The 26,857-nt window shown below is 36.0% G+C and overlaps 1 protein-coding gene across 7 annotated transcripts in view; it reads right to left on the bottom strand.

The window, feature by feature from the left end:
• LOC118280562 (protein pangolin, isoforms A/H/I/S) overlaps positions 1-26,857 on the bottom strand; it is a 149,641-nt gene that overhangs the window by 7,166 nt on the left and 115,618 nt on the right. For 2 of the 7 annotated variants that reach the window (XM_035600648.2, XM_035600643.2), the window contains exons 5-11: positions 24,629-24,667; positions 11,651-11,774; positions 11,174-11,270; positions 10,715-10,825; positions 9,976-10,095; positions 2,751-2,958; positions 849-1,002 (exon numbers count right to left, since the gene is read on the bottom strand). In XM_035600648.2, the coding sequence (XP_035456541.1) occupies positions 849-1,002; positions 2,751-2,958; positions 9,976-10,095; positions 10,715-10,825; positions 11,174-11,270; positions 11,651-11,774; positions 24,629-24,667 (853 nt within the window). Of the gene's footprint in view, positions 1-848; positions 1,003-1,543; positions 1,710-2,750; positions 2,959-9,975; positions 10,096-10,714; positions 10,826-11,173; positions 11,271-11,650; positions 11,775-24,628; positions 24,668-26,857 lie in introns of all 7 variants that reach the window. The other 5 variants (XM_035600647.2, XM_035600642.2, XM_035600644.2 and 2 more) reach the window with 4 other exon arrangements.

Genomic DNA, 26,857 nt, shown 5'->3' with positions numbered 1-26,857 from the left:
TGACGAACAAAAACAAATAAACATGACGTCTATAAGCAAATTGAAGCAGAATAGGTTCTCCGGAATCAAAATAAATATTTGTGAATTTATTTGGCCAGTATCATTGCACCGCAGACACATAAGCATCAGCAGCCGTGTATCTAGTCCTCGGTGGAGCCGCGCGTGGACGTGGCGCCACTTGTCCACTAGCCGAGGTACCGAGAGAAGGCTGTCCCAGCCTCGTCCGACATCAAACTACTCTCCCTGCAAAGCAATTACTCAAGTACTCAAATATTGACTGCTTGTAGAACATGCACGCTCCCTCTCGCACTCGGAGCAAAACGGAAGCTTCAAACCGGGACAACCTTCGAAGGACTTGCGTGACGATCTCTCTCTTAATATAGCGTTTCAAATCAAATAAATAAATGCGATAAATATGAAATAAACAAAAATACTTGTATATATAATATATTGTATGTCTACAACCTCGTACCCCTTCAACCAAGACTGTGTTACTATGTCGCTCGGTCCGTTCGGAGCGGAGTTCAAAGCAATTGAACTCTCGCGGGAGAGGATCGGGGCAGCGATGTCCGCGGGGGACGGGGAGGGCGAGGAGTGAGCTGCCAACGTCTCCGGACTTAATCCTTCGTTAATTGACCTCATTTTTTTAATGAGCCGATGCGAGTATCGCATTCAAACGAGACGTTCGGCGCTCCGGGACATGTGTCCGCGCCGTGACCGACTTACGACATCTCGCCGGAGCGATGCTGTCCAGCTGAATCACGACGCGGGGTGGGAGAGGACTGTAGGAGTGACGGGGATGGGGGAGGATGGGGAAGGACGCTCGTCGACGGAGTGAAAGGCAGTACCTCCATCGGTTGTCTCCTGTTTTCGTTTCCTCTTCTTGCCCCTTTGCGTATTAGCCCTAGACGACCAATCGGGATAGAGTTGCATGTGCAGCTGCCGCTCTCGGCGCGCCAGCTCGTAATACTTGGCTTGCTCCTCGCGGCCGAGCGCATGCCACTGTATCGTGAACGCGCCGAATATGGAAAGAAAACAGAGAAATGCACTGTGACGGTGGACGCGACCTGGGCACGTGCTAGCGACCGGCGACCGGCGACCTAATCGCACAATTTTGTCCCCTACAGAATGAGAATGGCCAATTGTGATGTTCCTCCCAGAACCTATTCTGCGGTCGGTTCACGCGTCTCGACTAGACATATAACAAACCAATATAGTTTCCGGTCGGGGGTGGGCGCACAGTACACGTTCACTGGACGACTACAGTACACAGAACACGTAACACGTAGACGGGGCCAGCCGTCCCTAGCACAGCGGCCGCAGACACTACCGCTCACATACAGGCACGCACACACACACACGGGACGGGGCGGGTTACGGATGCGACGTTAGTGTGGGGCAAGCCGTCGGTTAACACGTGAGGCCACCGGACAACAAGCAAGTCTCCTGTGTTAGTGGGGGTGCGGGACTCGTCAGGGAGGGTAAGCAGTGTTCAAGCGTCCGTGTGACAAGAGCCCCGTGACGTCGCGGCTAGCTCCAGTACCTCCCAGCTCTGCGGGACTGCGGTCCTTTTTCCGCTTTTTCTTTTTGGAGCCGTAACCGTAGTTGTCCCTCGCGCTCCACCCGGGGTACAGCTGCATATGGAGCTGTCGCTCTTGTCTCGCTTTCTCATAGTACTTTGCTTGTTCCTCGCGGCTCAACGAATGCCACTGCGTATTATGACACCAGGATATTGGGTTACCAGTCGCCGACATGTGGCTCGACTCAGTTTTTGTAAATACATTGTTACTCTTGTTAGGAATGAGATCGCGTTCCGGGGCTACGGAGAGCGGGTTCGGTTCTCGTAATGTTACAGGCTAGTTATTATTCAATGCAACTACTAGATGTGAGATAGGGGCCGCATTGTCTCGCGCGGCGCGAGGCTGGACGCGCGGTGACGAATCGTATTCCTAACAAGATTAACAAAGGCTGGCGCAGATTACGCCGAGCCAAACATTGATATTGAATGCGGACACAATCCAAGTTATTGCTTACATCACATTACCGAACTTTGTCTCGACCAGAACGAGGTTGTTGACATCCATTTAACCTCTGATTAGCTAAACCTCTTCCAATTACGGCTCGATGACGTCATGTAAGCAATGTGTACAATCCCGATGTATTCTACTGTTGAATAGACGTTGCTTTACAAGTGCCGGTTAAATACATAATTAATTGATTAATTAACGAGTTAAGATCGGATTGATTGACAGTCGTGATGCAAGATGCTTAGCACTGCTAAATAAATCTTTATGTAGACACTGGTATTGATGTCACGACTGATTCAATGAGCTTGGTCGTTTAGTGATAGGTCGAAGAGTCGTGTTATTGAAAATGTTACTGTAGATGCTATAAATGAATAGTTTCTCGTAACTTGGTCATAAAGTGAGGCACAGTAAATTCAGTAAAACGGATATTAAACCCCATCCGACAGCATACTACATCGGGACTGATGTAACGTCAACACAAACCTAGCACTGGTCGTGGATAAAACAAAATACAAATAAAAAAAAGAAAATAGAAAATAAAACTGTAAAATTAAGAATCATTTAATTTTAGAATACGATTTTTGAATTTCAAATTGAATTGAATTTCGAACTGCAAACTGGAATTTAACGGTAAAATTTTGAATTTTTATGCTTTTAAAATTCGAATTCTTAACGGTTTTTTTTTTACTTTTTTAACGGAAAATATGGAAAGTTTGAACTCACCCGTCGGCCAAGGATTTGATTGATGGCAGCTGACTCCTTTAATGTACACTCAGCCACTACCTTTGCCCTCATTTCTTTCATGTAAAGCATGAAAGCGTTTAAGGGTTTCTTTATATGTGGCTTTTTATTTTGTTCCTTGTTATTTGAATTGGCTGAACTGTCTGAAGGCTTGTCGCTTGAAGAACTGCTGCTGCCTTTCTCTAGCGATCTGGAAAGTAATAGCGTAGTGGGCTTAGATAGTGTATATTGTTGATTACACTTACTGCTGCACTCAAAGACATTTAATGATTACTTAAACTATTCCTTAGTAACGATTTTGTATCGAAAACAATTACTAAGGACTGGACTAAGTAGATATTAAATGACTTTGAGTACGGCAGTAAGTGTCATGAGATTGTGATGGAAGATGTCTATGGATGCCCTCTGCCTCAACTAGAAGACATTTAGACAAGTTAGTAATTTTGGAGTTAGAAGTAATTTCGTTCTTCCTTGGATAATCTAAACGATACAGGTAACATTTTGGCAAAAAATACATATTTTTTTGTGAACTGGTCTCGACTTATTACACAATAGTTTTACATGTGAAAGCCGGTTCTCTAGCTATCAAACATTAGGCTCATAATATCACATTCCTTTTTCGATTAAAATTAACAATGCCATAAAATATGTCAACCAATAAAAACCAATGATTATTTTTTTTCTTTTTCTAACCATACTAAAACCCATTCAGCAACAGTTGTAGTGGGATCGATATGTTAATAACTAGTTTAGGTGTTAACGACACACAGACAGACGACAATAAACAGTGTGCGTCCGGTTGGAAATAGACGCGGCGTTTCCGGCGTGCGCGGGCGCAGCCGATCCGACACGAACGATGCCGAGTAGCTTCGTCATTACGGAGAGAATACTGATTTAAAATTTGTTTTTTTTTTAATGATCCGTTGATTGTTTTATTGGTTTATTTTTATAGACGTTTGGATAGAATTTGAGGTGGTCGAAATGGTAAAAAATAATTTCCGTAGGACTCCTATATACCAGTCGAAATATAGTAGACGCGTTTATAAAATATGATTTGGTGATCCCATAGAACAAAAACGTTAACACAGAAAGTGATAAAACTGGTATTTCAGCCCCAATCCAGAATAAACCAGAACTCATTAAGACGAATTAATACAACATGGATTCTACGAATTCTTCCTGTCAATCCACTAACTCGTCTACAAATAAGTAAAGTCTAAAGAGATTACTCACAGATTAAACGGTTTAAACAGTTTTAAATCTAAACCAAACAATCTTAAAGTTGGATTTTAAACAAACAAATTAGTCACAATGTCGCCTAAGATGATTCTAACTGTAAGTATACAAAAATGGTGACCTTATTCGTGATTTCCCAAAAATAGACGCAAAATTTTAAGTCTTAGGCCGGGACTCCACCAAAGCAGAGATGTGTGCGGTGTGCTGTGTGCTGTGCGAGAAGAGATGTTTTTCAGCTCGCGGGACTCCACCAAAGCGGAGATGTGTGCGGTGTGCTGTGTGCTGTGCGAGAAGAGATGTTTTTCAGCTCGGGTGCGGGGCGTTGAGTGCTCAGTACGCATTCTGACACGGCCGGCCGGCGCGCGCGCGGGGTTCTGCGGGTTGCTAGCGGGCAAGAGGGGGGAGGGTGACATCGCTCACTGCACGCCGCTCACATCTCTCGTCTCCACTGCGCGTCGTCCGCGCACAGCTCACATCTCCGCTTCCATCGCGACATACAAATATTACACTTCTCCGCACAGCGATCTCCACTGAAGCTGAGCGGAGAGGAGACGTGTCAATAACTCAATTCTATTGGTTGTTTAAAAAACATCTCCTCTCCGCTCGTCTCGTCTCCGCTTTGGTGGAGTCCCGGCCTTAAAATGGATGGCTGAGTAGATAAGAAGATTATAACTCATCTTCTAAGGCTGCCGCTAGATTAAGACTAAAAAAGGTTATTTAATCTAGGTTTTTTATGAACTAAGTTCTAATGTTATAATTTAAATTAATTAGCTACTCTTGTAGTAAAATTCTCAACAAAATTTTGGTGGGATCTGTTACATTTTTTTAGTTTAAGTTTTACGACACTTATGTGTTACACTCCGGTGTTACAAATAACTCTTAATAACACTCTGGTGTTACAAATAAATGTCCTAATATTTGGGAGATGGATGTCTTGAGACATGCTAAGGGTCTGAAGCGAATGCATGATTATCACAACTATAATCTCATTAATGCTTATGTAGGTTTGTTTGTTACCTCTTTAAGCTTTATCTACCTAACTAATCTGCTTGAAATATTAAATACTTATAGTTGTTATTACGGAGAAGGACACAGGCTAACCGCCGTACTCAGAGTCATTTGAAGGTTACTTAACCCAGTCCTTAGCAATTGTTTTTGGTACAAAATCGTTACTAAGGAATAGTTTAAGTAATCATTAAATGTCTCTGAGTACGGCAGTAAGTCAAGCGGACAAAACCGTGGTCAAAATATGAGGACGAAGAAATAATTAGATACAACTGCAACTAAAATGTTGTAATGATGGCGACGACGTAAGCCCTAAGCCCTAAGATGAGACACTCTACTCTAGATAAGAACAACTACGTTCATAAAACCCATTTACAGACTAAATAGCTCCTGCATGTCATAGATGTCGTGAAGATAGCGAAACAATTAATGGGACTTAACAACTAGATCTGACACTCGCTATACCATTTTACTATGTTAATTCAAACTCTCGATGATTATTCATATGATGACTATATAATAATTTAAGAAAGTAGATTTTCATCATTATCCTCATATCAGCTATTGGATGTCCACTGCTGGACATTGGCTTGTCTCAATGACTTCCAGGGTGCTTAGGTACTCTTGAAACCAACTGATATTGATCAGTCAATTTTTCACAATATCAATGTCGCTACAAGAGTAAGTCCCCTCATAGATAGATTTGCTTTAAACATAACTGATGAAAAGTGGATGCTTTTACTGCCTAGGCTGATTAATGACAGACGTGACGTCAAGATCTAGGCAATAAAAGAAATTCCTAAAATTTACTGACACCAAACCGTTGTCCACCTACTCCATTAATTAGAAAACACCACAACACTCTCGAATACGTAAAACGAAAAACGAAAGAAAGCGAAGCGAAATAAAAAATGACTTCCGGAGCTGAGAATTCTAAAATCGTATAAATAGATATAATAAAATATATTGTCAGTGACATATAACTGTTGGTTATACCAATACATATACAAGTTTTATACCAAATTAGTTCCGAATATAACTAAAGTATCAGGGAATATACGACTTCCTATACATTTTAAAAATGGGGAATGATATAAAAAGAGAAAGAAAATCCGGGCACAATGCGTGTGCGCACCCAAACGAGGTATTCGGCGCGCGCGCCGTAATTATGTGTTAAGTACAGTCAGGTGACAAAGTTTAAAGGGTTTTGTTATTGTTGCGATATTTTTGCAATATTTTAGTTTTTTTATGGTATAAGCCGGTTAACGAGCAAACGGTTCACCTGATGGTAAGCAATCGCCGCCACCCATTACACACCCGAAACACCAGAGGCGTTACAAGTTTTAGGCTTAGGAATTTAAGGGTGATTGGGGAATCTTCCCAGATTTGGGTATTTTAGTAGTGATAAGATTCATTTTTTCCAAAGAGTTTTGTCGGACTAGGGATTGTCAATTACCGAGTATTGAAAATAAGGTTTAAAATTAGATTTTTAAATCCAAAAACAATATTTATTAAGAAACTCAGTATTAAAATGTAGATTAAAATTATATACCTATATTTATGCAGCCTCATTTCTCTTGTATGGAATAGGGCGCTATTTATGCGCTCCTATTTTTTTAAATGGAAACGTGCAGACAAGTCACCTGATGATAATTGAATTTATGATTATATTTTTTTATATTAATTAATGTGAAAACTAACAACATAATAAAGAAAAGAAACTAAATACCTTTACATAATGAAAGTAATAAATGATGACAAACAAACAAACAAACGGATACACATAAAATATATTAATTAAATAGATTATGCAGTAGATTGAATGTCGCGTGGTTAACGACATGGGACAAACTGTAGTTAAACATAACTATTATAGTTAAAGATCGCATTTTTTTTAATTATATTTAACAATTACACGATAATATAACTGCTGTGGACTTTCCAACTGTTTTTTTTTAATTTATTTTTTAATTGTTTGTTTAAAGGGGAAGTAATTTATTGTATCATAAATAACTTGTGTAGCTATTATAAGTCTTTATTAATTAAATATATTTTAATGTTGACTTCTGTGATAAATAAATTAAGGGCTATCATCAGTTCTTCTGATTTTTTTACATATTATTATAAGCTGAATATGATCAAGTTTTTAAGTCAATTGATAATAATATTTCCTATAAGTATGACAAGAAATACTGCTTTAAAGAAATTCTAGAATCGAATGCAATACCTAACTAGTGACAATTTCCATCCAACCAACAAGGCAGTTTGACCTAAACATATCAAATATGTCTCGGGAATCGAACCCAAGACTTCTTACTCCATAACACCACCAATAAGACGACTAACGAAGCATTAATATCTCAATATAACAACACGTTAATTATTTTGGCATTTTTGTATATATTTTTTTTAAATGCCAAACAGTGTCATGTATTTTTTAGCTGACTGTACCCGGTGACGGCCCGTTACCTCGTCTCTCATATATCATCTTAATTAAATTTCTCCGCCAGGGACTTATTTACATGATTGTATGTATATTGAGTTTATGTATGTGCTGTGTAGCCGTGGGCTACAGTGCTAGCGGTTGGCGGGAGCGATTTTTATTAAAAATAATTGCTTGTGTTGGTCGAGTGGATGCAAGTAAGATGTCTGAGCAAGGAATCTATTGATTATCTATCTATATTACCAGGGGGTATCAAAAATGCAATTAACACGTTAACCGCCACGTCGGTCACTGGTGCCTGACGCTTAACAGAGGATTTGCCTTCAAGAGATTTCTTTCGGCAGTTGATGCTTTAAATTCATAAGTTTCGATCTTGAAAATTAAGTTAATTGTTATCAGTAAGTTTTAATTTCTCAAAATCAACATACAAAAAGGTATTTAAAACTTCCCCGCTAACATTAACACCTCGCCTTTTTTTATTAAATTTTGACTGATGTGAATTTCGTTTTTGAATCTGGCAACTTGTACTGAGGAGTCAGCTTTCTTGTTACCAGTGTTACCTGATCAGTCAATCCCGTTGACAGTTTATTTTTAACTCGCATATTTTATACGGTAGCGTTGTTAATTACTGAGTATTTTTTATTCGCGACTCAAAGGACCAGAAAGGACCATGTTCAAGCTACTCTCTACCTTTGTTAAATGTATGTTTGTTTTAGTATAATCGTTTGTTATAACACATTGAACGCCGTGGTGGTCACCGGTGACCGACGTTAGTGGAGGATTTGCCTTCAACAGTTTTCTATTGGCAGTCAAAGACTTAACAAACTATATAATAAAACTCGAGTATAGTTTGTAACGGACTGTGAAGACTTTTATTTCTAAACACAGACGAAAGAAGTTATAAGTTTTACACATAGGTGGCGCAGGCTAGTATAGATAATTATGGAATATTATTTTGGAACCACAATTAATATACTCACCATAAATTCTATTCTATAGAGGTTATAAGGATGGATTTCGGAAAGACGGGTCTTATTTTCAGTTCACGATATTGTAAAAATGTTACATTAGTTGTTATAGTTAGTTAAGTTTTCTGGATCTAAACCCGATGTGATTGTCGCTAATACTTTACTTCTTTGCCAATACACTTTAAAATATTTATTCATTTTACCCTGATACCCAAAAAGTATAAGTTCCCTTACAAGCCACTCAAAACACTTCACGAAAAAATTACAAAATCATATTAATTCAAAAACAAATCGCAGAAATAACAACATGTGTCCAACCCACCCCTACACGCCTTATCTTCAATCTATCCAACAAGAGGGTGGGCACTTTTAGTAGTATAATAGCCGTAGCGATACCATCACGCTATGATACGATCAGAGATAAGCAGAAAGGGTGTGACTTGTGACAAAAGCGTTACTCGCGTGCAGTTGATTGAAACGTTTTGTTAAAAATTGTTTTTATTATAATTGTTTTTGTACCGTTTAAATAGTTCGAAGCGTGGTGTGAATAAAAATATTTGTTCGCGCTAACAGTCCGTGTTTTTTCAGTTAAAATACTTTTTGGGATTAAATGGATACAATTTTTATGTACTTTTAGAATTATTTTAGTATTGTTGACGCAGTGATGTTGTGGCGGATCTAGGTTTTATTGCTATTGGATTGTAAAACTCATAGTAATACAAAATAATAATATTTTGCATCAAGGGACAATATTTAAAGAGGAAGAAGTATCTGTCCTGTTTTAAGAAAGCTGATGTAACAAATAAGTGAATTACATTGCCACTTTTCCTTGAGAGGATAACTCATCAATTTTTAAAACAAACCCGGACTTGATAAAACGAAACAAAAAATGAATTATTCAATATTAATACAGCCCACATTGTTTTAAAATACTTTTGGGAGATTTATTCTTCGAAAACGTACATTTTGTCGCTATATCCAAAACTTAGGGTTTAATAACACATCTGTATGCTCGGCCAAATGGTCATAAACCATAAGACAAATCGATGGGAAATTGTATAAACCATTTGTCGAGATGTGCCATGAAACATACATGATTTTGAGGCGAGAAACACCATAAATATTAACTTGAATTGACGACAATTTATGTGAGACAGTTCACGTTGAGTTTTTGGCAAAATTAAATAAATATCTTTTGCTCCTTTTAAGGTTTTAAATTTTGATGTTGGTCTTTGAGTCAATAGTGTTGCGTTTATTAAAGAGGTAGTTTAAATATATTTTTTTCAATTTGATATTTATGGAACTTCGAGAAGGAGATGTTATGTACCATCTAATCAGATAAGTTAATTTGAAAAGTCTATCTATTTATTAATATGAATCTACGCGGTTCTTTCAAGCTACATATTCCGAAATATTGATATATACCATCTATCACTGATCTCATCGAATTACTTATGTTTACTAATTAACTTATAAATTATATAAGTCAATGATTGAGATGTGTATTAGCTATTTTTGACCTGATAGCAATTTATTCAATTCTTCTTTATCTTACCTTGCATATCTCGAGTGATGTGAGTCAAGATCTGACTTAGAGGGGGGAGGAGGTACGAGTGCTGGTCCCAGGCCCAAACCTAGGCCTCCGCCCAACGTAGGGGAAAACCGGTATAATTCACTGTGAAGGAAAGCAACAATTAGTCAGGAACTCTTTGTAGAAAGATAGTTGCTACTTCTTTTACATCATTACATTGATTAGGGATGTTTTAACTGACATTCTTATAAGTGAGAGTGACATTAACTTCTGATGGGATAGGTAGAAATGTAAGGTTTTAGAATCAAATCTTTTAGCAGGCTCATGATGACAAAGCACTGCTTTATACTGCAAAGTTTATTAAGAATTACAATAAATAAAACTTTGTTAGTGAATTACTTTTGAATAAGGGAAGGGATTCTGCTGTTAAACTTAGATTTTAGTAATAATAATAAGTATTAGGGTGAATTGTGATCTAAAATATTCGAAGGAGAGTAGAAGTAGTAACTATCATGATTAAATACAGTACAGGCAGATTATTTTACGATAACAAAACATTAAAAACTTTGCGTACCAAAGGACCAATTTCAAAAATTGCTTTACATAGATGGCGCCACTACCGATAATGGCAACCAAGAGTTTTTGGAGAAATTTTTACTGCTTTTTTCTGTTAGATGTTTTAGAACAATTTTTTAAGGTTTTTTTCTGTTTATTATCGTTAAATAATAGGCCTGTACTGTTAATATAATAAGTTTGTATGTACCTAGGGATACCATACCTCGATAGACTAGAACTTGAGATTGGCAACGACGTAGGGTACGGACTTCGAAACCCGCTCGCCGCTGACGATATAGGATACATTGTTGGGGTATGCCTGGAAATACATAGATTTATTAACTAGATATACTTAGAATGATCAAATTGTTTTAGATTAATAGTTTTTTTTTAGATTGAACTTTAGATTATGTACTTAGAAATGCTTTTTTTATAGGTATTGTACTTTTGTATTATTTCTTTAGCAGACAATAAACTAAAACAAGCAACAAACACTTGCAATATTGCTTAATTGGATACTTAAACACTTTTTTAAAGTTACACCGTCGACGGCACGGTTAGTAGCGTATTTGCTTTCAACATTTTACAGCCTTTACATAAACCATAGCTAAAAACAAGCCTTAACACACAATATTCATGAAAACAAACAAAATGATAGTAAACTCACCATGAGGCTGCGACTTGTGACATCTCTGGACTGAGCATGGGGTAGGGGTACGTCCCCCCAGGGAAGGGGTACATGGGGGTGCGCGCCAACCCAGCCGCTGTAACATGTACTAGTTAGTATCTCGCTCAACAAACTTGCTTGTTGGTGTGGACATATTATTTCATGTCCAGTATGTGTATGAGAGGGGTATTGAAGAAATTGTATGATATTTGTACGTTATGTGTTTAGATTCAACTTAGTTGTTTATTATGTCTAATTGCATATGAGTTGGAGAGTTTTGAATGGGTTTTCTATAGATAAGTTTTATAGGAAAATAAACGGTCATATTAGTAGCTCCGTGTGAATAAAATACTGACTTTGAACTGGATCTAATTAAAACTACTGAGTCTTAATTATTAAGTTGTTCTACTTAAGTCTTACCTAACCCTATTTTAGGGAAATGAATCATAACAGGGTTTAATTTGAATATGAACTTACCTAATTTAGAGTCGAGCTGGTAAGGCGGAGGTATGCCCATATGGGCAGGAGGTGGCTGCCCCAGCTCGCCACCAGGACAGAACAGCGATAGGCCTCCACCCGCTGGTAAGCCCATCTTCCCCGTCTGCAACAAAAACAAGCAAAAATTTAGTTTATAAACTTTCAAAAGGCAGAATATTTACCAGGAAAAAATAATAATTCGTTCGTTCCAGACACAAAAAGATGACGTAGTCAGATCCTGGCTGAAGACCAGTAGACACAAAACGTAACGGGACCGGCGTCATGTCTACAGACTACAGAATCCGAAAAAAAACCAAACATTTTCGTAAAAAGAAACAAATGAACAAACAGCCTTCCACACAACCCTAAAAAAACAAGGTTCCACGGCAACAAAAACCCGACAACTACTCTATGGCAAGACGACGCGTCATTAGCAAGTAAATTGGCGCCTGGAACGTATAAATTTCGTTCTACCCTCGCCGTCGCCCAATTATGCAAAATGGCGCCCAACGAGGGCCATTGAAGCGCGTCGCACTTCCGAGCAGAGTATCTCACCTCTAATTAAACTGGGAATTCTTTTCACCACTTTATTATGCGATATAAACGACAGTACACGCAGACTTATTTAATTTTGATGCTTTTATTGCCAACCTTCTGATAGTTGTGTTTTTAAGAGTAAGAAGAATGAAAGGTGACTTTTACATTTCTTGTTATTGAATTCTGAATGTACTTTGCTGACTTGGTCCAAGTCTAAGGATAATGAAATCGTCAAGCAGATATAATACGGTTGTCATAAGAATATTTTAAAAGCTCATACGTAGACATATTCAGTTATGACAAAGGCATTTCAAAGCTTGTCAAATTTAAAAAGCGACGCGAGTGAAGTAGCAGTGACCAAAAACGTTCTCTAAACACATAATTCCAAGCAATTTAAAAGTAAAAGGGCTGACAATCCCTCCGCCCGTCGCCCGTCTATAGTCGAAGAGCAGGAACTGCTTATTAAGACAATAATTACCACGAACAAAGAAGCCCCACTAATTAATAATAAAACACGAACAAACAAAGACCTCCATTCACGCTCGGGACAGTTTAAAAAAAGAAAAAAATAACCGAAACGGTGGTCGAAAAACCTCGACATGCGAGCGACGAACAAAAAGAAGCCATAGACAATGATGACAGTCGAGACGCATAATGCGGGAGCAGCGCGTTCTTAATTTGAAAATATTTCCATAATAAGATTTGTCTATGGCGCGACCGGTAGAAACAAAAGAGTTGAGCGCGCTTTGTTCCGTTGACAGACGGCGATAATTCAAAATTATATCACGCAATTAGATGCCGCCATTAAATACTTAGCGCTGACGCTGCGCTCAGCTGCTTTATTAGCTAAACAACTTTTCTCGTTAAAACTTGCATTTTTTTAAATTAGTAGGCATCTTTTCAGCTTTGCGTGTACATTGAGAAGGTCCCTAATGAAGGCCAGGTGGAGTGGCCGGCTATTGAAGAAATCGCTGAGTGGGTAGTTATTGAAGCCGCATGAAAGCTCGGCGTGACGTCACCGCCACTTGAGCGACAAGCCGCAGTCGCTAATTGGAACTCGTGGCGATAGGACGCGAGAAATGTTGCCTCAATCGACTAATACTTCAAATTTGAATAGGTTTGTTAACGAGCGGACGGTGAATGTTGCGAATAAAGTTGAGTGCTCGGTTTGCATTCAGTATACACGCGAGTTTTGCTAGTTAACTTTTAATTCGGTACTTGTATCGAAAAGTTTCGGAAGAAGTAGATGTCACCGAGTTTAAAATGGAATTGGTGAATTCCATCAGGTCGGAGCGGGACCGGAGCGGCCGCACACAGGCGCGCTGCTCCTACACCCCTTTAGTTCACCAATGCGAACGAAGTAGGGCGTAATATCTTGAGAGTTCGCCCCCGGGGTAGTGGGCGTGGAAGTAGGATGCTGTGTTGCTATGGCAACCATGTGTAGGGGTGATCGTACACGTGTCCTGCGCCTGTGTGGGTGAGGGGTGGCGGTCCAGTGGTGTGCGTGCGGCGCGACCACCGACCTTGGAAGTTTTGGTCTAGTTTTAGATCCCAGCTAGGCATTTAACTTTAAAAGAAAAAAAAACAATGTTTTTATTTAAAACAAAAGACACAACATGGTCCTATTGTACGTTTTTTTTCTTGAGATTAAAACGCGAAGAAAACAAAAGGTTTTATTATACAAAGACAATTCACAGTTTTTAATTAAAACATTAGAAAACTTCTGTATAATTTATTTTTCGACTGAAAATGAGAGTACGGATATATTCCTTATCCATTTCCGGTATTGGTCCTTCGAGCCGGATGTGAGGCTGTGAGCCCGACGGGTTCATATAACGAGGGAGGCTGTACAGACAGACGTACACACATACATACATACATTTACATATCTATCTACTTTTCCATACAATTTGAGAGCGGAGAGATTACTTATGTGATAAAAAATAGGATTGCGATCTTGTATTAGAAAAGTAATCTTAAAGAATGTATGTATATTTGTTTAGTTATTAGAAAACTGTTTTATTGGTTTTAGTTTATGTAATTGCTGAATATGAAGAAGTCTTGGGACCAATTTAAACGGTTCCTTTGTCTCTGTCTACCCCTAACACGTATTTAACGAATTAAGCAAAGTACTATAGGGTTTATAATTTCCGATATTCCGAAAGTTATTAAATCTAGAAATGTGACATCATAATTACATGGCATTGTAAAAAAAACAATCACACTAATTATTATAATTAATGTGAAAGTTGTTTGTTTGGATATTTGGATGCTTGTCCGTCAATCATGCTGAAACTACTGAACGGATATTGATTACATTTGATATACAGACAGGGTATGAGCTGACTTGGGTGTTAAGATACTTTTTATCCCACGGGAAAGCAGGCGAAGTCGCTGTCAGAAGCTACTGATCAATAAAATCATTATAATCGTCATCCAAGTCAATGATGAGAAGTGTATCAATCAGTTACTGTTAAATTATGTAATAGTTCCCGTAACTATCCCAATTAAAACTGAGTTTAAGTCTAAACATCTACTAAGTTACTAATTTGATGCTTATAATATAATTAACAGCCCAGAAACCGAATCTAGAAACAAGACGGAACGTTATAAAGGACATCTCAAATTAGACGAATTATTTTTACCTCTAAGAAGCCTATATAAAAATAAACACATTACAAAACAAAAATGGAAACAACTGATTAAAAAAATAAAAATAAAAAAAAACAGTAAAGTCGTTCACACAATATTCTTACAGGGATAATAACTGTAAACTTTTTTTTTCTAAACCTTCAATTGTTTTATATACGGAATTTTCTCAAGAAAATGTAACGTTAAAATGTTTGAGGGTGGTACGATATTCAAATCTGAATATCGGAGGGTAGTTGGAAACTCGGGAGGGGTTATTGACCTTTCCCGAGAGGTACCAACCTATGTATAGAGGGGTTGCGATTATTTATACTGGATGCGGTACGGAAAATAGAATTTTTTTTTGGTCAGAGTAAAATATAGCTTTTGGTATTTTTCTGTTGCAAGAAATTCTATTTAGGGAAAAGAAGTACGATTGTATTTTATTACTATTACTGGACGGTTTAGGATGAAATTTGGTACAGAGATGTTCCAGGAACGCGGGCGAAGCCGATGGGAAAAAGTAAAGTGTTTTCATAAACTTTACTTTTTTCTTCTACAGCTAAGATCAGACAATAATTATTACATATTCCTATTAATTATATTCGTAATGTCATTACAGAAATACCTTACGTCCAATCAGTCAATTAAAAATACTTTAAAAGAAAATACAATACAATACAACCAATTAAATATGTATTAACTCGTACTAAAAACACACGTTTTTTAAATGTCAATGCAATAAATTCTCACTTGAATTAAAATTAATAATGTCAAGTATATTAATATTTAAATTCAACAAAAAGATAGTTTACGCTAACAAGACAAAAATAAATTAAATGATGTACTAATAAATAATAAATTTACTATAAAGGCCGAATGTACAGTTCAAATGCAAAATTTTAAAAACCATTAAAATTTATTTTTATTAAAAATAAGGCTGTAATGTAATGTGTATTAAAAATAACACACATAATTTATTTTAACGTGTTTATTTTTAGAAATAACACATTAAAAATAATGTGTTTTTATAAATGGAATGTATTATCTATCCGAATGTGTAAAGCCAATTATCATAAAACATGACTTTAATTTAGTTTTTACATGTGTTGAATAGGCGTATTTGTCTGAAATTTTATCCAGTCTGGGCTATTATCTGTCTGGATTAAAGTCTAATATAGTTGTTATAGTATATCATAATTAATTGTTTCTATTGAGTAATAGTGCACCTTTACTAGAAAATTATAATAAATTTGTAATTTAACGTCTATTGTCAAAGAGATTACAAGTATTACATGACTTTTAATGCAACTGTTGAAAAGCTGGTGTCACATATTTTAATGTGTGCACCTTTACCTATCTCTATCCTTAGTACGATAGTAACTATCTGTATCCTTTACTTTTAAACAAAAACTCGTAGTAAGGCTACTGTAATATATTTTCTCCTGTGTCATGAGTGAATTTACAAACAAACAATTTCATCATTATACAAATGACACCTAGACCCGAAACAACACTTTGTGGATCACACAGAGTTGCTCCATGCGGGAATCGAAACCCGCTACACGTTGCACGGCAGCCACCATGCCAACTGTGCAATCAATTCAATAAAGAATGTTAAAGTTGACCTCAATCTAAAAGACTTCAATTATTACTAGTAATTTCGGTCCTTAATAAAAAATACACTACAATATTCACTAATAGTGCAGTCAATTCAATAAAGAATATTAAAATCGACATCAATCTAAAAGATTTAAATTATTACTCGTATTTTCGGTCCTTAATAAAAAAATACACTACAATATTCCCTACTACGCTCATAGTACCCCTTCTAGCATGCAAAGAGCCATAGCTATCGGCACTGAAGGGCATGCCAATTATGTTTTTGACGTAGGAGGCTGGCTTTCACTGGGAAATTGAAATAGCCGGTGTTTTCCTAACGAATATTTACAAGGGGGTAATATTATATGTCTATGTATATGTGTGTATATGTGTGTATATGTGTGGGGGCGATACAATTTTGTTTTAAGTCGGGAGTCTGGGAGCCATTTTGTGTTTTGTTGTTGTTGTTAAAAAGGTTTTTGTTTTTCTTTTTTGATATTTTCTGTTTAATTATTTTTGTGTTGAATTGATATCTTATTAAGGTTTTTTGAATTTATTGTTTAAGTGGACGGTGGACGCTTACGTCCACCGTCCACTTAAACAATAAATTCAAAACCGACCTTAGTCGGTTGCCGTAGTTTGGTAGATTCTAGTATGGTACTGTTTTGTAGTATTGTATTGTTTTGTAGTATCGTAGTTAGATAGTTAATTTACTGTACTGCATTAACGTAGGTAATATACCTAAACCCTTCTTTCTCTCCGCTAAATCGCTTTAAAACCGATACAGCCAAACGCAAGATAACCGCGCACAAACATACATACGTCAAATGAGAACCTTATTTTTATTATGAAGTCGGTTAAATAGAAAGATTTTAAGTCATCTATGGCAGTAACAGAACAAGCTATTACAAGTTCAAAGTCTCTGTAACTCGCTCACTCAAGTCCCTGTAACCTCTAAAAAGAGAAAGAGATAATTTTAGACTATATATTCACATACAAACAGTAAATTATCACTTAAAACCGAATTCCAACTACAGCCTGTACACAACACAACGCATAACCCACAAAATAAACGTATAAACCGCAGCTATGCAAATTCGCACAATAAAATCTGCAAGAGAGAACTAAGTGGCCATTTTGTCACCGATTCCTCGAATAATTTAATTTGGAGCAAAAAGTTGCGTATGCGCATCTATCTCAATCTGCTAGCGGACACTCAGTGACTAGTGACTCACGCGCATTGAGGCACTGAGTCACTGTCACTGACTACATATGACTTGTAAAACAGTGAAGTTTTAAGAGGGTGTAGATTGGATTATGTTAAGTATAACTTTGAGCTTAAGCGCTGAATATGAAATCAATGAGGTTATTTCTAAAACAAAAATGGTGCTGTAGGAAAATCTATTTTATGTAGAAGATAAAACGTTACAATAAAAAAAATCAACAATTCAGCTCCAACTTATTTTGGTTTTATAAAATACTAACTTCTATCATCAACTTCGTTCCCCGTAGCATAAAAAGCCTAGCAGCCAAGTCAGTTCATACACTATCTGTATACCAAATTTCATCAAAATCCGTTCAGTAGTTTCAGCGTGATAGATGGACAAACATCCAAAAAAAAAACAAACTTTCAAATTTATAATATTAGTGTGACTTATGGAAGTTAACGTGCATAGCTATGGAGTTGCATTTTGATGACAAAACAAATTATGCTGTCCCAATTATTTTGAAGAATAATAACCAAGGAGGTGCTTGTAACTTAAGAGATTATTAAATAGGTCAAGTAATTTTGAAAGCAGTGCGTGCCCCAACATAATTGGTGGTGAAAGAGAATCGTCTTCATGATAAAATAAGGTGACAATTTCTTTAAGAAATAAATTGGAGGGTTTCGTTTCTAGTTATTCTATAAAAACAAACTCAGATATCTAGATAAAATATCTAAACGAAGTAGTTTCTAAGCTAGGAAACCTAGTAGTTCTACATAAAGATCATAAATGTTTCCTTTAATAAGTATTCAAATCTGGAATGATTCTGCTTTTTCATTTATTATGGCAATCTGTCTTACTTATCAGAGACACATAGTCTAGTTATGATCTACCACGAGCTAATGACAACATGATAAAGATGATTTACATTACTCTATAAAAAAATCAATGCATCTCAATCAATCGTCCATCAAAAAAATCTATCTTTAAATCTCAACACATTCACAAAGTGTGATCAAAAACGAGGTATACGGTTGTTCACGGCTAGGTACGATCCGGAACGGCTCGGCACGGCAATAAAGCCGGCGACAGGTCACAGTGACACTCTCGCATTTTATTTATCTCTGCAAGCTTTCACCATGCTCGGCATTGCAATGTACGTGCATCACAGTATTCACAGTCCTGGGATGAACAGATTCCTACATTAATTATATTGTACTTTATTTGCTTAGGTTTAAAGTAGGGTTTTGAATGGGGTTTTAAATTAGGTCTGCTATGTTATTTGCTTTTTAGTTCTTGTGTTTTGTGGTATGGTATTTGAACTAAAAAATGTTATATAGGTGTTGCTATGCCGTAAAATTATAAATACTACCAAAATAATTAGCCTCAAAAAGAATTATAGGTTCAAAAAACAAGACTTTTCCTCAATAAAATCCAAAAGATCACATAATGATTTTATCACAACCCACACGTAGTAATTTAAGAACAATTCAACAAGGTATCGAATCACGCGACCATATCGAAAGTAACCAAACAGGAATTCAAAATCTGAAGGAAAATTGCCATCTTCCATCTCTGTCACATTTAAGATATAGGTGTATGTTTTGTCTCTCTCTTATTGTCGAAATATGCCGAGCATTTCCGTTGTGGTCGCGAATTTGGGCGCCGATTGAAATTTTGTTTACGATGGCTGGAGTAACAAGCTAATGGTATACTTCTGACAAGGTGAGAAGTTGTATCAGAATCATTTAGATAATTCGGTTTTTATTTTTTAAACGTGTCAAACTATGTAACTAATGCTGTCAGATTTGGCTGGTGAATTAAGTCGAAATAGGAGTTTTATCTTAATTCGGCTGATAAATATCTAGTTTGATATTATTTTACGTAGAAATAAAGTATTATAATTAAGATTTGAATAAATTTAAATTCAGGTTCAAATTAAGCTTGATTAACATATTGCTTTTTTTAACACAGCGCTTTGCATATTCAAATACTCTACGCTGTGTCATAGTAAACGTGTTATTATTATAGAAATGTAACATAATTTATAAACTTCACAAAACCAACAGCAACTGGCTGCCGTGCAACTTGTAGCGGATTCAATTCCCGCACGGAGCAACTCTTTGTGCGATCCACAAATTATTGTTTCGGATCTGGGTGTCATGCGCAGGTGAACTTGTATATGTATTTGTAAACGCACCCACGATACAGAAGACAATCCTAGTGTGGGGCAAGGTTTAAAAAAAACAGCAAACAAAAGGACACAGAATGAAAATATCACAAGAATCGATTGAAAAAAGCACACTAATAAAGACGCATAACATATTTAAACATTAATGTCCTCAGCACAATTAGCCGGCCAATACTGGAAAGCTTGAAGCAGCTATTATATCTAATAGCATGTCCGTTGATCGAGTCACAAAGAGGGTTAAACGGCTTGTATCATTATGAAAAGTGTTGTCAAATTACTAGGACATATTCCGGAATTACCAGGTAATTAGTCCTAGGGGCATAAGTCAGGGAATTTAAATTAATAGCGTATCTATTAAGCGCCTTTATTACTGTCTAGGTAAAAAGGGGTCATGTCAAATGGGCATGTCGGTGTATTAATTTTTTATTGATGTGATTGTGTTTGAAGGTAAGTGGCTAGGTTGTTTTTTTTTTCATTTCTTACTGGGTGTATAGGGTGTTTCGATTACCAAAATTCTCAAGTAGATGTACAATATTTATGTGCTTATAAGACAGATTGTATCATCTTTTCCAATCTTTATTATATACACGTTTTCAACTCAAGATTTTAATTACATAATAACGATTGTTGTGTACAAAAAACTATGTTAATCTTAATCAAACTTTGGAACTCTTTAACACGTTAACCGCCACGTCGGATACTGGTGACCGATGCTTAGCGGAGGATTTGCCTTCAACAGTTTTTTTCAGCAATTAATGGTTTAAATGAATAAATTATTTATTACATACAAACAATGATGACACTACATGATTATTAATTTATAATTTATGTACAGACAATTAAAAAATATTTTTTTTTTTTAGAATAAGGCCATGGGAACAGGTTGACATGACAAATAGTGTTGTCCGAGACTCTCCGTTTAATAAACACGAGGAAGGGGGGCAATTAAACCACACGACACGTCAAAGGGTTAATACTGGGTTGTCGGCTCGTTTGTACCGGGGGTCGATTAGACCCTAGCGTGAGGGGTTGAATTTTTAAGTGTTACTTTTATAGATTTTATGATATAGTAATTTGTATGATTAATGTAACGACATATGTAATGTGTCAATCTGTTTTTTGTAATATGATGAGATTTTTTGCAAGTGGTTTGTGAATAAATGTATACGATACGTATGTAAAAACTGCGAAAGTTTTGACAAATGTTTATCACTCAGTTACGTTAAAACGACTAATACCGATTTGGATAAAAACAAGTACATCGATAGATTATAGTTTGGTATAAATAAACTGCTGGTCGAAATTCAAACTTAGAGAAATCCGTTTTCTATTTAATATAACTCATCGTTATCTAGAATCTACATAACCTTTGAAATATACTACATCTATCAATGAATAAAGATAAGAGCACACTAATAAAGGTTGTCTAAAAAATGCAAAAAAAAATCTATTAGTATTTAAAAAATCTCGCATCACCAAGGCATAACGAAATAATTATAATAGTTACATGCGTCTACGCATTTTTTCTCATGTCTAAGTGGTCACGTAACGAAACAGTTGGGGACTCAGGGTCAAAGATGGTGATCTTGATAAGAGAGAACAGGTACGTCGTTGAACTTTTATCAAAAAGTATATGAGTTATCCACCCTGTTATTTTTAGATAGGGTAATATAAGCCCTAGGAGACAATATTCCTCACTAGTGTAGGTAAATAATATTACTAAAATGGTGCATAAAATTGTCACGAGTTAGGTTAAATTGGTTAGTTTACTTAGTCAAAAATAAATTATTTCTTTTCGACTGTTCGATAAAATAAAATATTCAAAAATAACCACACTTTCATTCATAGATTTGAAGATCTACTTAAATTACGATTCTTTGTAGAAAAATTTGTAGTAAATGTAGCAAAATAGCAAAAGTAAATAAATCATCGTAAAAATCGGATGCAGTCATAATGCACTATTTCATACAATTTTCATAGAAATTTGATGTTTAGAAAAAGTATTGAATTCAACTAGTAGGAAACTAACCTATTATGTGGAGTTGATCCCAAACAGATAAATATATTCAACACGTTTTTATAATAACACATCTTTCCTTTAACCCTTTAGAAACAAAATACATACAAAATAATACCCATAAAAGGAACTAGATGAAATAGGTACTAAAAAAATATAGCATCGCGAATTCAATTTTCCACGTGTAATAAACAGGTTGCGGGTTAACCCTGTAGATGACGCGAGCCCTACGGCGCCACTTCAAAGGAAATATAAATGTATGCATTGTTTAGCGAAAATTCACCCGCGGGGTCTTTTAGACCTTACATCGGCATCGCGAGGGTTGAAAGTGTATTTAATGTATTTTTACCTAAGTTTGTAAGTCGTAATGGATTTAAGTATTTTTCATGTAATTCATGTCTATAAGCTTTGAAATGTAATAAAATGTTGCTGTTTTCCACGAAATAATCAGACCTAAATACAGTTTCGAATGATACAGCCCTAAATCTAAACTGTAAACTGTAGCTTTCAATATTCCTTGTATTCCAAAGAATATAAAAAAATACTGCAGAATATAAAGCGGAACGCAGAATCTAAGGGATAGGTTACATTCTAGACTCGGTGCGCGTGAGAAGTTTTCAAAAAACCAAAAAAAAAAAAACGTAATTTCTTTGCCCGACACGAGAATCGAACCCAACGCAATATCTAAAAAACACTTTACAACTCAAAATAACAACCGCCTAGTCTTAGAAGCAAATCTAATATGATTAGCGACCCCTCGATAAGGTTTAATAATGTAAGACGCATGATACCTTGATGGCAGTCTGTCAGCCAGTTAGCAACACAGGTTATCATTATTCTGACGTTCAGTCGTCACTGGTAACTTGACAGGCAGTCGTCTGATCCCAACCGATCATGCGTGGCAAACGTACAATTTAAAAAACAGTTGCACTACGCCATTTTTTTTTTGTCATTATTCAATGATGTATGTTGAAAAAAATTGGTTGCAGTTGCTAATTGATTGTGCTTTCTTTTTTTTTTCAATTATGTATTTGTTGTTTAGAAAGCATGTCTATAATTGTCATAAGCATATGATCTTGTGTCTTCATCTTGTTTTTTTATTAATGTTGGTGTTTATTCTGTTGACGTGCCTTAATAGTAAATAAAATTAAATAAAGAAATTCATTATGTAATGGCAGTAGATGATGGCAAATAGGATTTAAAAAAAATATGGATGCCATTCAAAATATTTGCGATTTAACCGACCGCTTAACAAACAAAAATCTAACCCGATAAAATAAATATCCAAAAAAGAAAAAAATAAAAATAAACCCTACACAGAAACATCACATCGAACGAAAACCGCCCAGTTTAAATGGAAATAAACAAAATTATATTGCCTTCAGACATGAGCGAACATCAAAAGGAAAAAGTAATGCGCAGAGCCGTCAGTTGACGATGTCATTTCCCTGTAAAATATTAACGTGGGGTCGTAGGGACCGCGCCTTGTCATTTCACGGTTAATACTGGTTAATACCGTTATTCTCTTTATACTAGACGATTGTATGGAATTATCCATCTTAACGAGTACGTTTTCTTTCCGATTTGCAGGTATTTTTTTATATTTTTTTCTATTCATTATATTTTTTTTTTCTGTAATATAAAGGAAGTTTTTTTCAGGTTGTGGTGTATGTTATATGTATTTCTTATGTATTAAACTTTAATATTGTGTATTTGCTGTAATGTCCGAATAAATTGAATCGTCAGACACTCCGGGCAAATAATGCCGTAAAGGAGACCATTATAGGGTCCTAAAACTAAAAGAGAAATACCGATTTTCTATAGATAAGTCAGATTACACCTAAGTAGGCACCGCCACTTAAGCTCGTAAGTATAAAAAAAAAAAATATTTCATTTTAATACCGATTCCACTATAACATCCTGTTAACAAAATACTCTTAGTTTAAATGAGTATAAATCTTAAATAACAAACAGATCGTTTTGAAGTTAACTAAGAAACTTAACTATGTACTTAAAGTTCTGACCTCTTCAACTTGAGTTCAGAAGGTCAAAGTTAACCACAACTGGCCAAGATAACTGATAAAAACAGTACTATGTCCATTATGATCAATGATTAAGTCATATTTTCAAAGAGTAAATAAAGTAATATATTGCTGATTTTTTTAAGAGGGGAAAGTCATTCAATCCAGTCCTATCCTATCCTCGCCTTGGGCGACGCGAGGGAGTGTCAGACTCTTACTGACTAAAAACCACCCCGTTCCTACTCCTGCTTTTCGAACCGGAGCCCCGGTAATCCGCTAGGCAGTGATATGGACTAATACTTAGTTTACTATTATTTAATTTAAAAGAATATTTGCTCCTTAAGCGACAAATTTAATTCAAATTTGCCTCCATAACGCTGTTTGACTTTAAAAATCCGCACAAACTATAATAACTTTATCAATCTTCTTCGTCATTCGTCCTACCTCGACTGTCTCGAATGGTAAACAAAACTAGCTCAACTTGAGAATTTAACTCAAGATACACCAAAAATTCCCAAATTCCTTCAAGACCTAGATAATCTCGTACCTAAACAACAGCTGTGTACCTAGATTTCGCGAACCTATCTATCAATAACCGACTATCGTCATAAAATCATCCCAACTACGGTGACTCATGCTCTTCCCACGTCTAGTTTTCCATAAACGATCGCCACGCCATCTACGCTAGCGTTGTGTGCATAGTTGAGACGCTGTAAGTCTATTTTAATTACTAGTATCGATATCGGCAGATCCCTGTCTTGCAAACGGGTGCTGTACCTGTAGTGATGGGACACGGTCGATGCCGCTGTCGATAAACTGTTGAATAAAGAAAAGTTTATGTTATTTTTATGTCCTTTTGTTTTAAATTTTTGTTGGAAGGATATTTGTTGTGTTTGTCATATGATAAAAATTAGATTATTATTCATTTCCAATCCCTAATTATTTAGGAAGTATAGATATGTTTGGGATAGAAGGATTGTCACGTTTTTTTAAAATTGTATTCAAAAAGATCAGATATTATTTATATTAATTTTCGCATACTTTGAGGATATTTATTTAGGTACGAAATTACAAGGAAAACGACTGCGACACGAAATATTAATTTTCATATTAAAACACTATTCGATAAGTATCAGCTGTCATTATTATAATATTTACTCAACATAATTAATGTGAGAAAAATTCAATATTAAGTTTCACACATAGCTAAGGTTAAGATTATCGACTTCGTGACGATTGGGACACAAAAGTTTCGGACACTGTGTCCCAAAAGACAATTTATAATTTTAATATTTTTTTAGTGATGATTGGGACACTAGAATATTTGTCCTGCTTGTACAGTTAAGTGAAAAAGTTTTAGAATATTAAGGTGTAGAAAAAGCTTTGCCAATTCATTGCAAGGCTCATTTATGTATTTATTATAGGTAATTAGTAAAAAAAGAAACAACCATTAATCACAATTTCGTATATTTACTAGAATAATCAATAATCAACAATTGTAAATAGTTTGTATATAATCAACAGTAATCACTTTGGTAATGTAAAACACGATAACAGTCACTTTGTCTTACGACTAAAAAATTACACCTAATAAGCGGCTCAATCATAGACTAAATAGCTATTTAAAAACTCATAACCTAAAATAATCACAGCTCTTTTGACATAGTATTCTAATCACTTTGTTGATTATTGATTATTCTAGTAAATATACGAAATTGTGATTAATGGTTGTTTCTTTTTTTACTAATTACCTATAATAAATACATAAATGAGCCTTGCAATGAATTGGCAAAGCTTTTTCTACACCTTAATATTCTAAAACTTTTTCACTTAACTGTACAAGCAGGACAAATATTCTAGTGTCCCAATCATCACTAAAAAATATTAAAATTATAAATTGTCTTTTGGGACACAGTGTCCGAAACTTTTGTGTCCCAATCGTCACGAAGTCAGATTATCACATTTATCTACATAAAACACTTCTTAATCTCCGACATGAATTTTAACACGGCATAAAAACGTTGAATCATTCACAAAAACGCTCATTAATCACGGTATATCGATAAGATTATCGAGAGGTGTCCCATCACTAGTTCTAACACAAACAAGGCAGGATAACGAGGTGAAATATGCACGTAGTAAGCGTTGTAATCAGCTGATAGCTGTCTCACTCGCACCCGGGCTCCCTAACGCCACCTAGCGGCCTGGGGAAAAAGACAGCACGCGACCGCGGCACCTACAAAGGGGTCGCGTTCTCTTTGATCTTACCGACGCGCGTGCGTACGGCTTACATGTGTGTGTGTATGTACGTATGTGTGCGTGTATGCAGATGAGCGTGCCACTGAGAATTTGATAATTGCAAAGATTTATGTTGTTTCCTCACTATGACGTTTTGCGCATTAACTAATGAATAATTCTATTTTTGGTCGCTTAATTATTGGGTGTTCGATTTTGTGACTTATTGTTTTTGGGGTAGCGATCAGTTTTTGTTGGAGATATTTTATGTAAACAAGTTACTAATGTCTTTGTTTAAGTCGTAAATTGTTTTCTTGAATTTTGTCTCTATAATTATAAAGCATATCATTAAATTAGATACTCCTTGATAGATTGGCGGAATGCTACTTATAGCTTCTTTTTCCTACTGACTGTAAGTATATATCCGATTAATTATCTTACTATCTATCTGTCTCTCTTTCTCTGGTTGTTCCGTCATGTCTACCAAGGATCATGGTCAGCATCAGAGTTGCATCTGGAGCAGATGATCTGCTTCCATCGGTTTCTGTCCAGCAAGTCTCTTACAACCGTGTAAATCTTTGAGGACAAGTCCTTGACCTGATCGGTCCATCTCATTGAGGAACGTCCGTGAGATCTCTTGCCTTTGGTCTTATTATCAAAGAAGAAAAAAAAATAGGCCATCCTAGGACCTAATCAGTATTGCTCTATCTACAAGCCACATTATAACCAAACGCCCAATGGACTAACGGCCATAAAACACCTAATAAGTAT

Source organism: Spodoptera frugiperda, chromosome 16, assembly GCF_023101765.2.
Source record: "Spodoptera frugiperda isolate SF20-4 chromosome 16, AGI-APGP_CSIRO_Sfru_2.0, whole genome shotgun sequence".
NCBI lineage: Eukaryota > Metazoa > Arthropoda > Insecta > Lepidoptera > Noctuidae > Spodoptera > Spodoptera frugiperda.
Note: the sequence above shows the minus strand (reverse complement) of the source record. Positions and strands in the feature narration are given on the sequence as shown.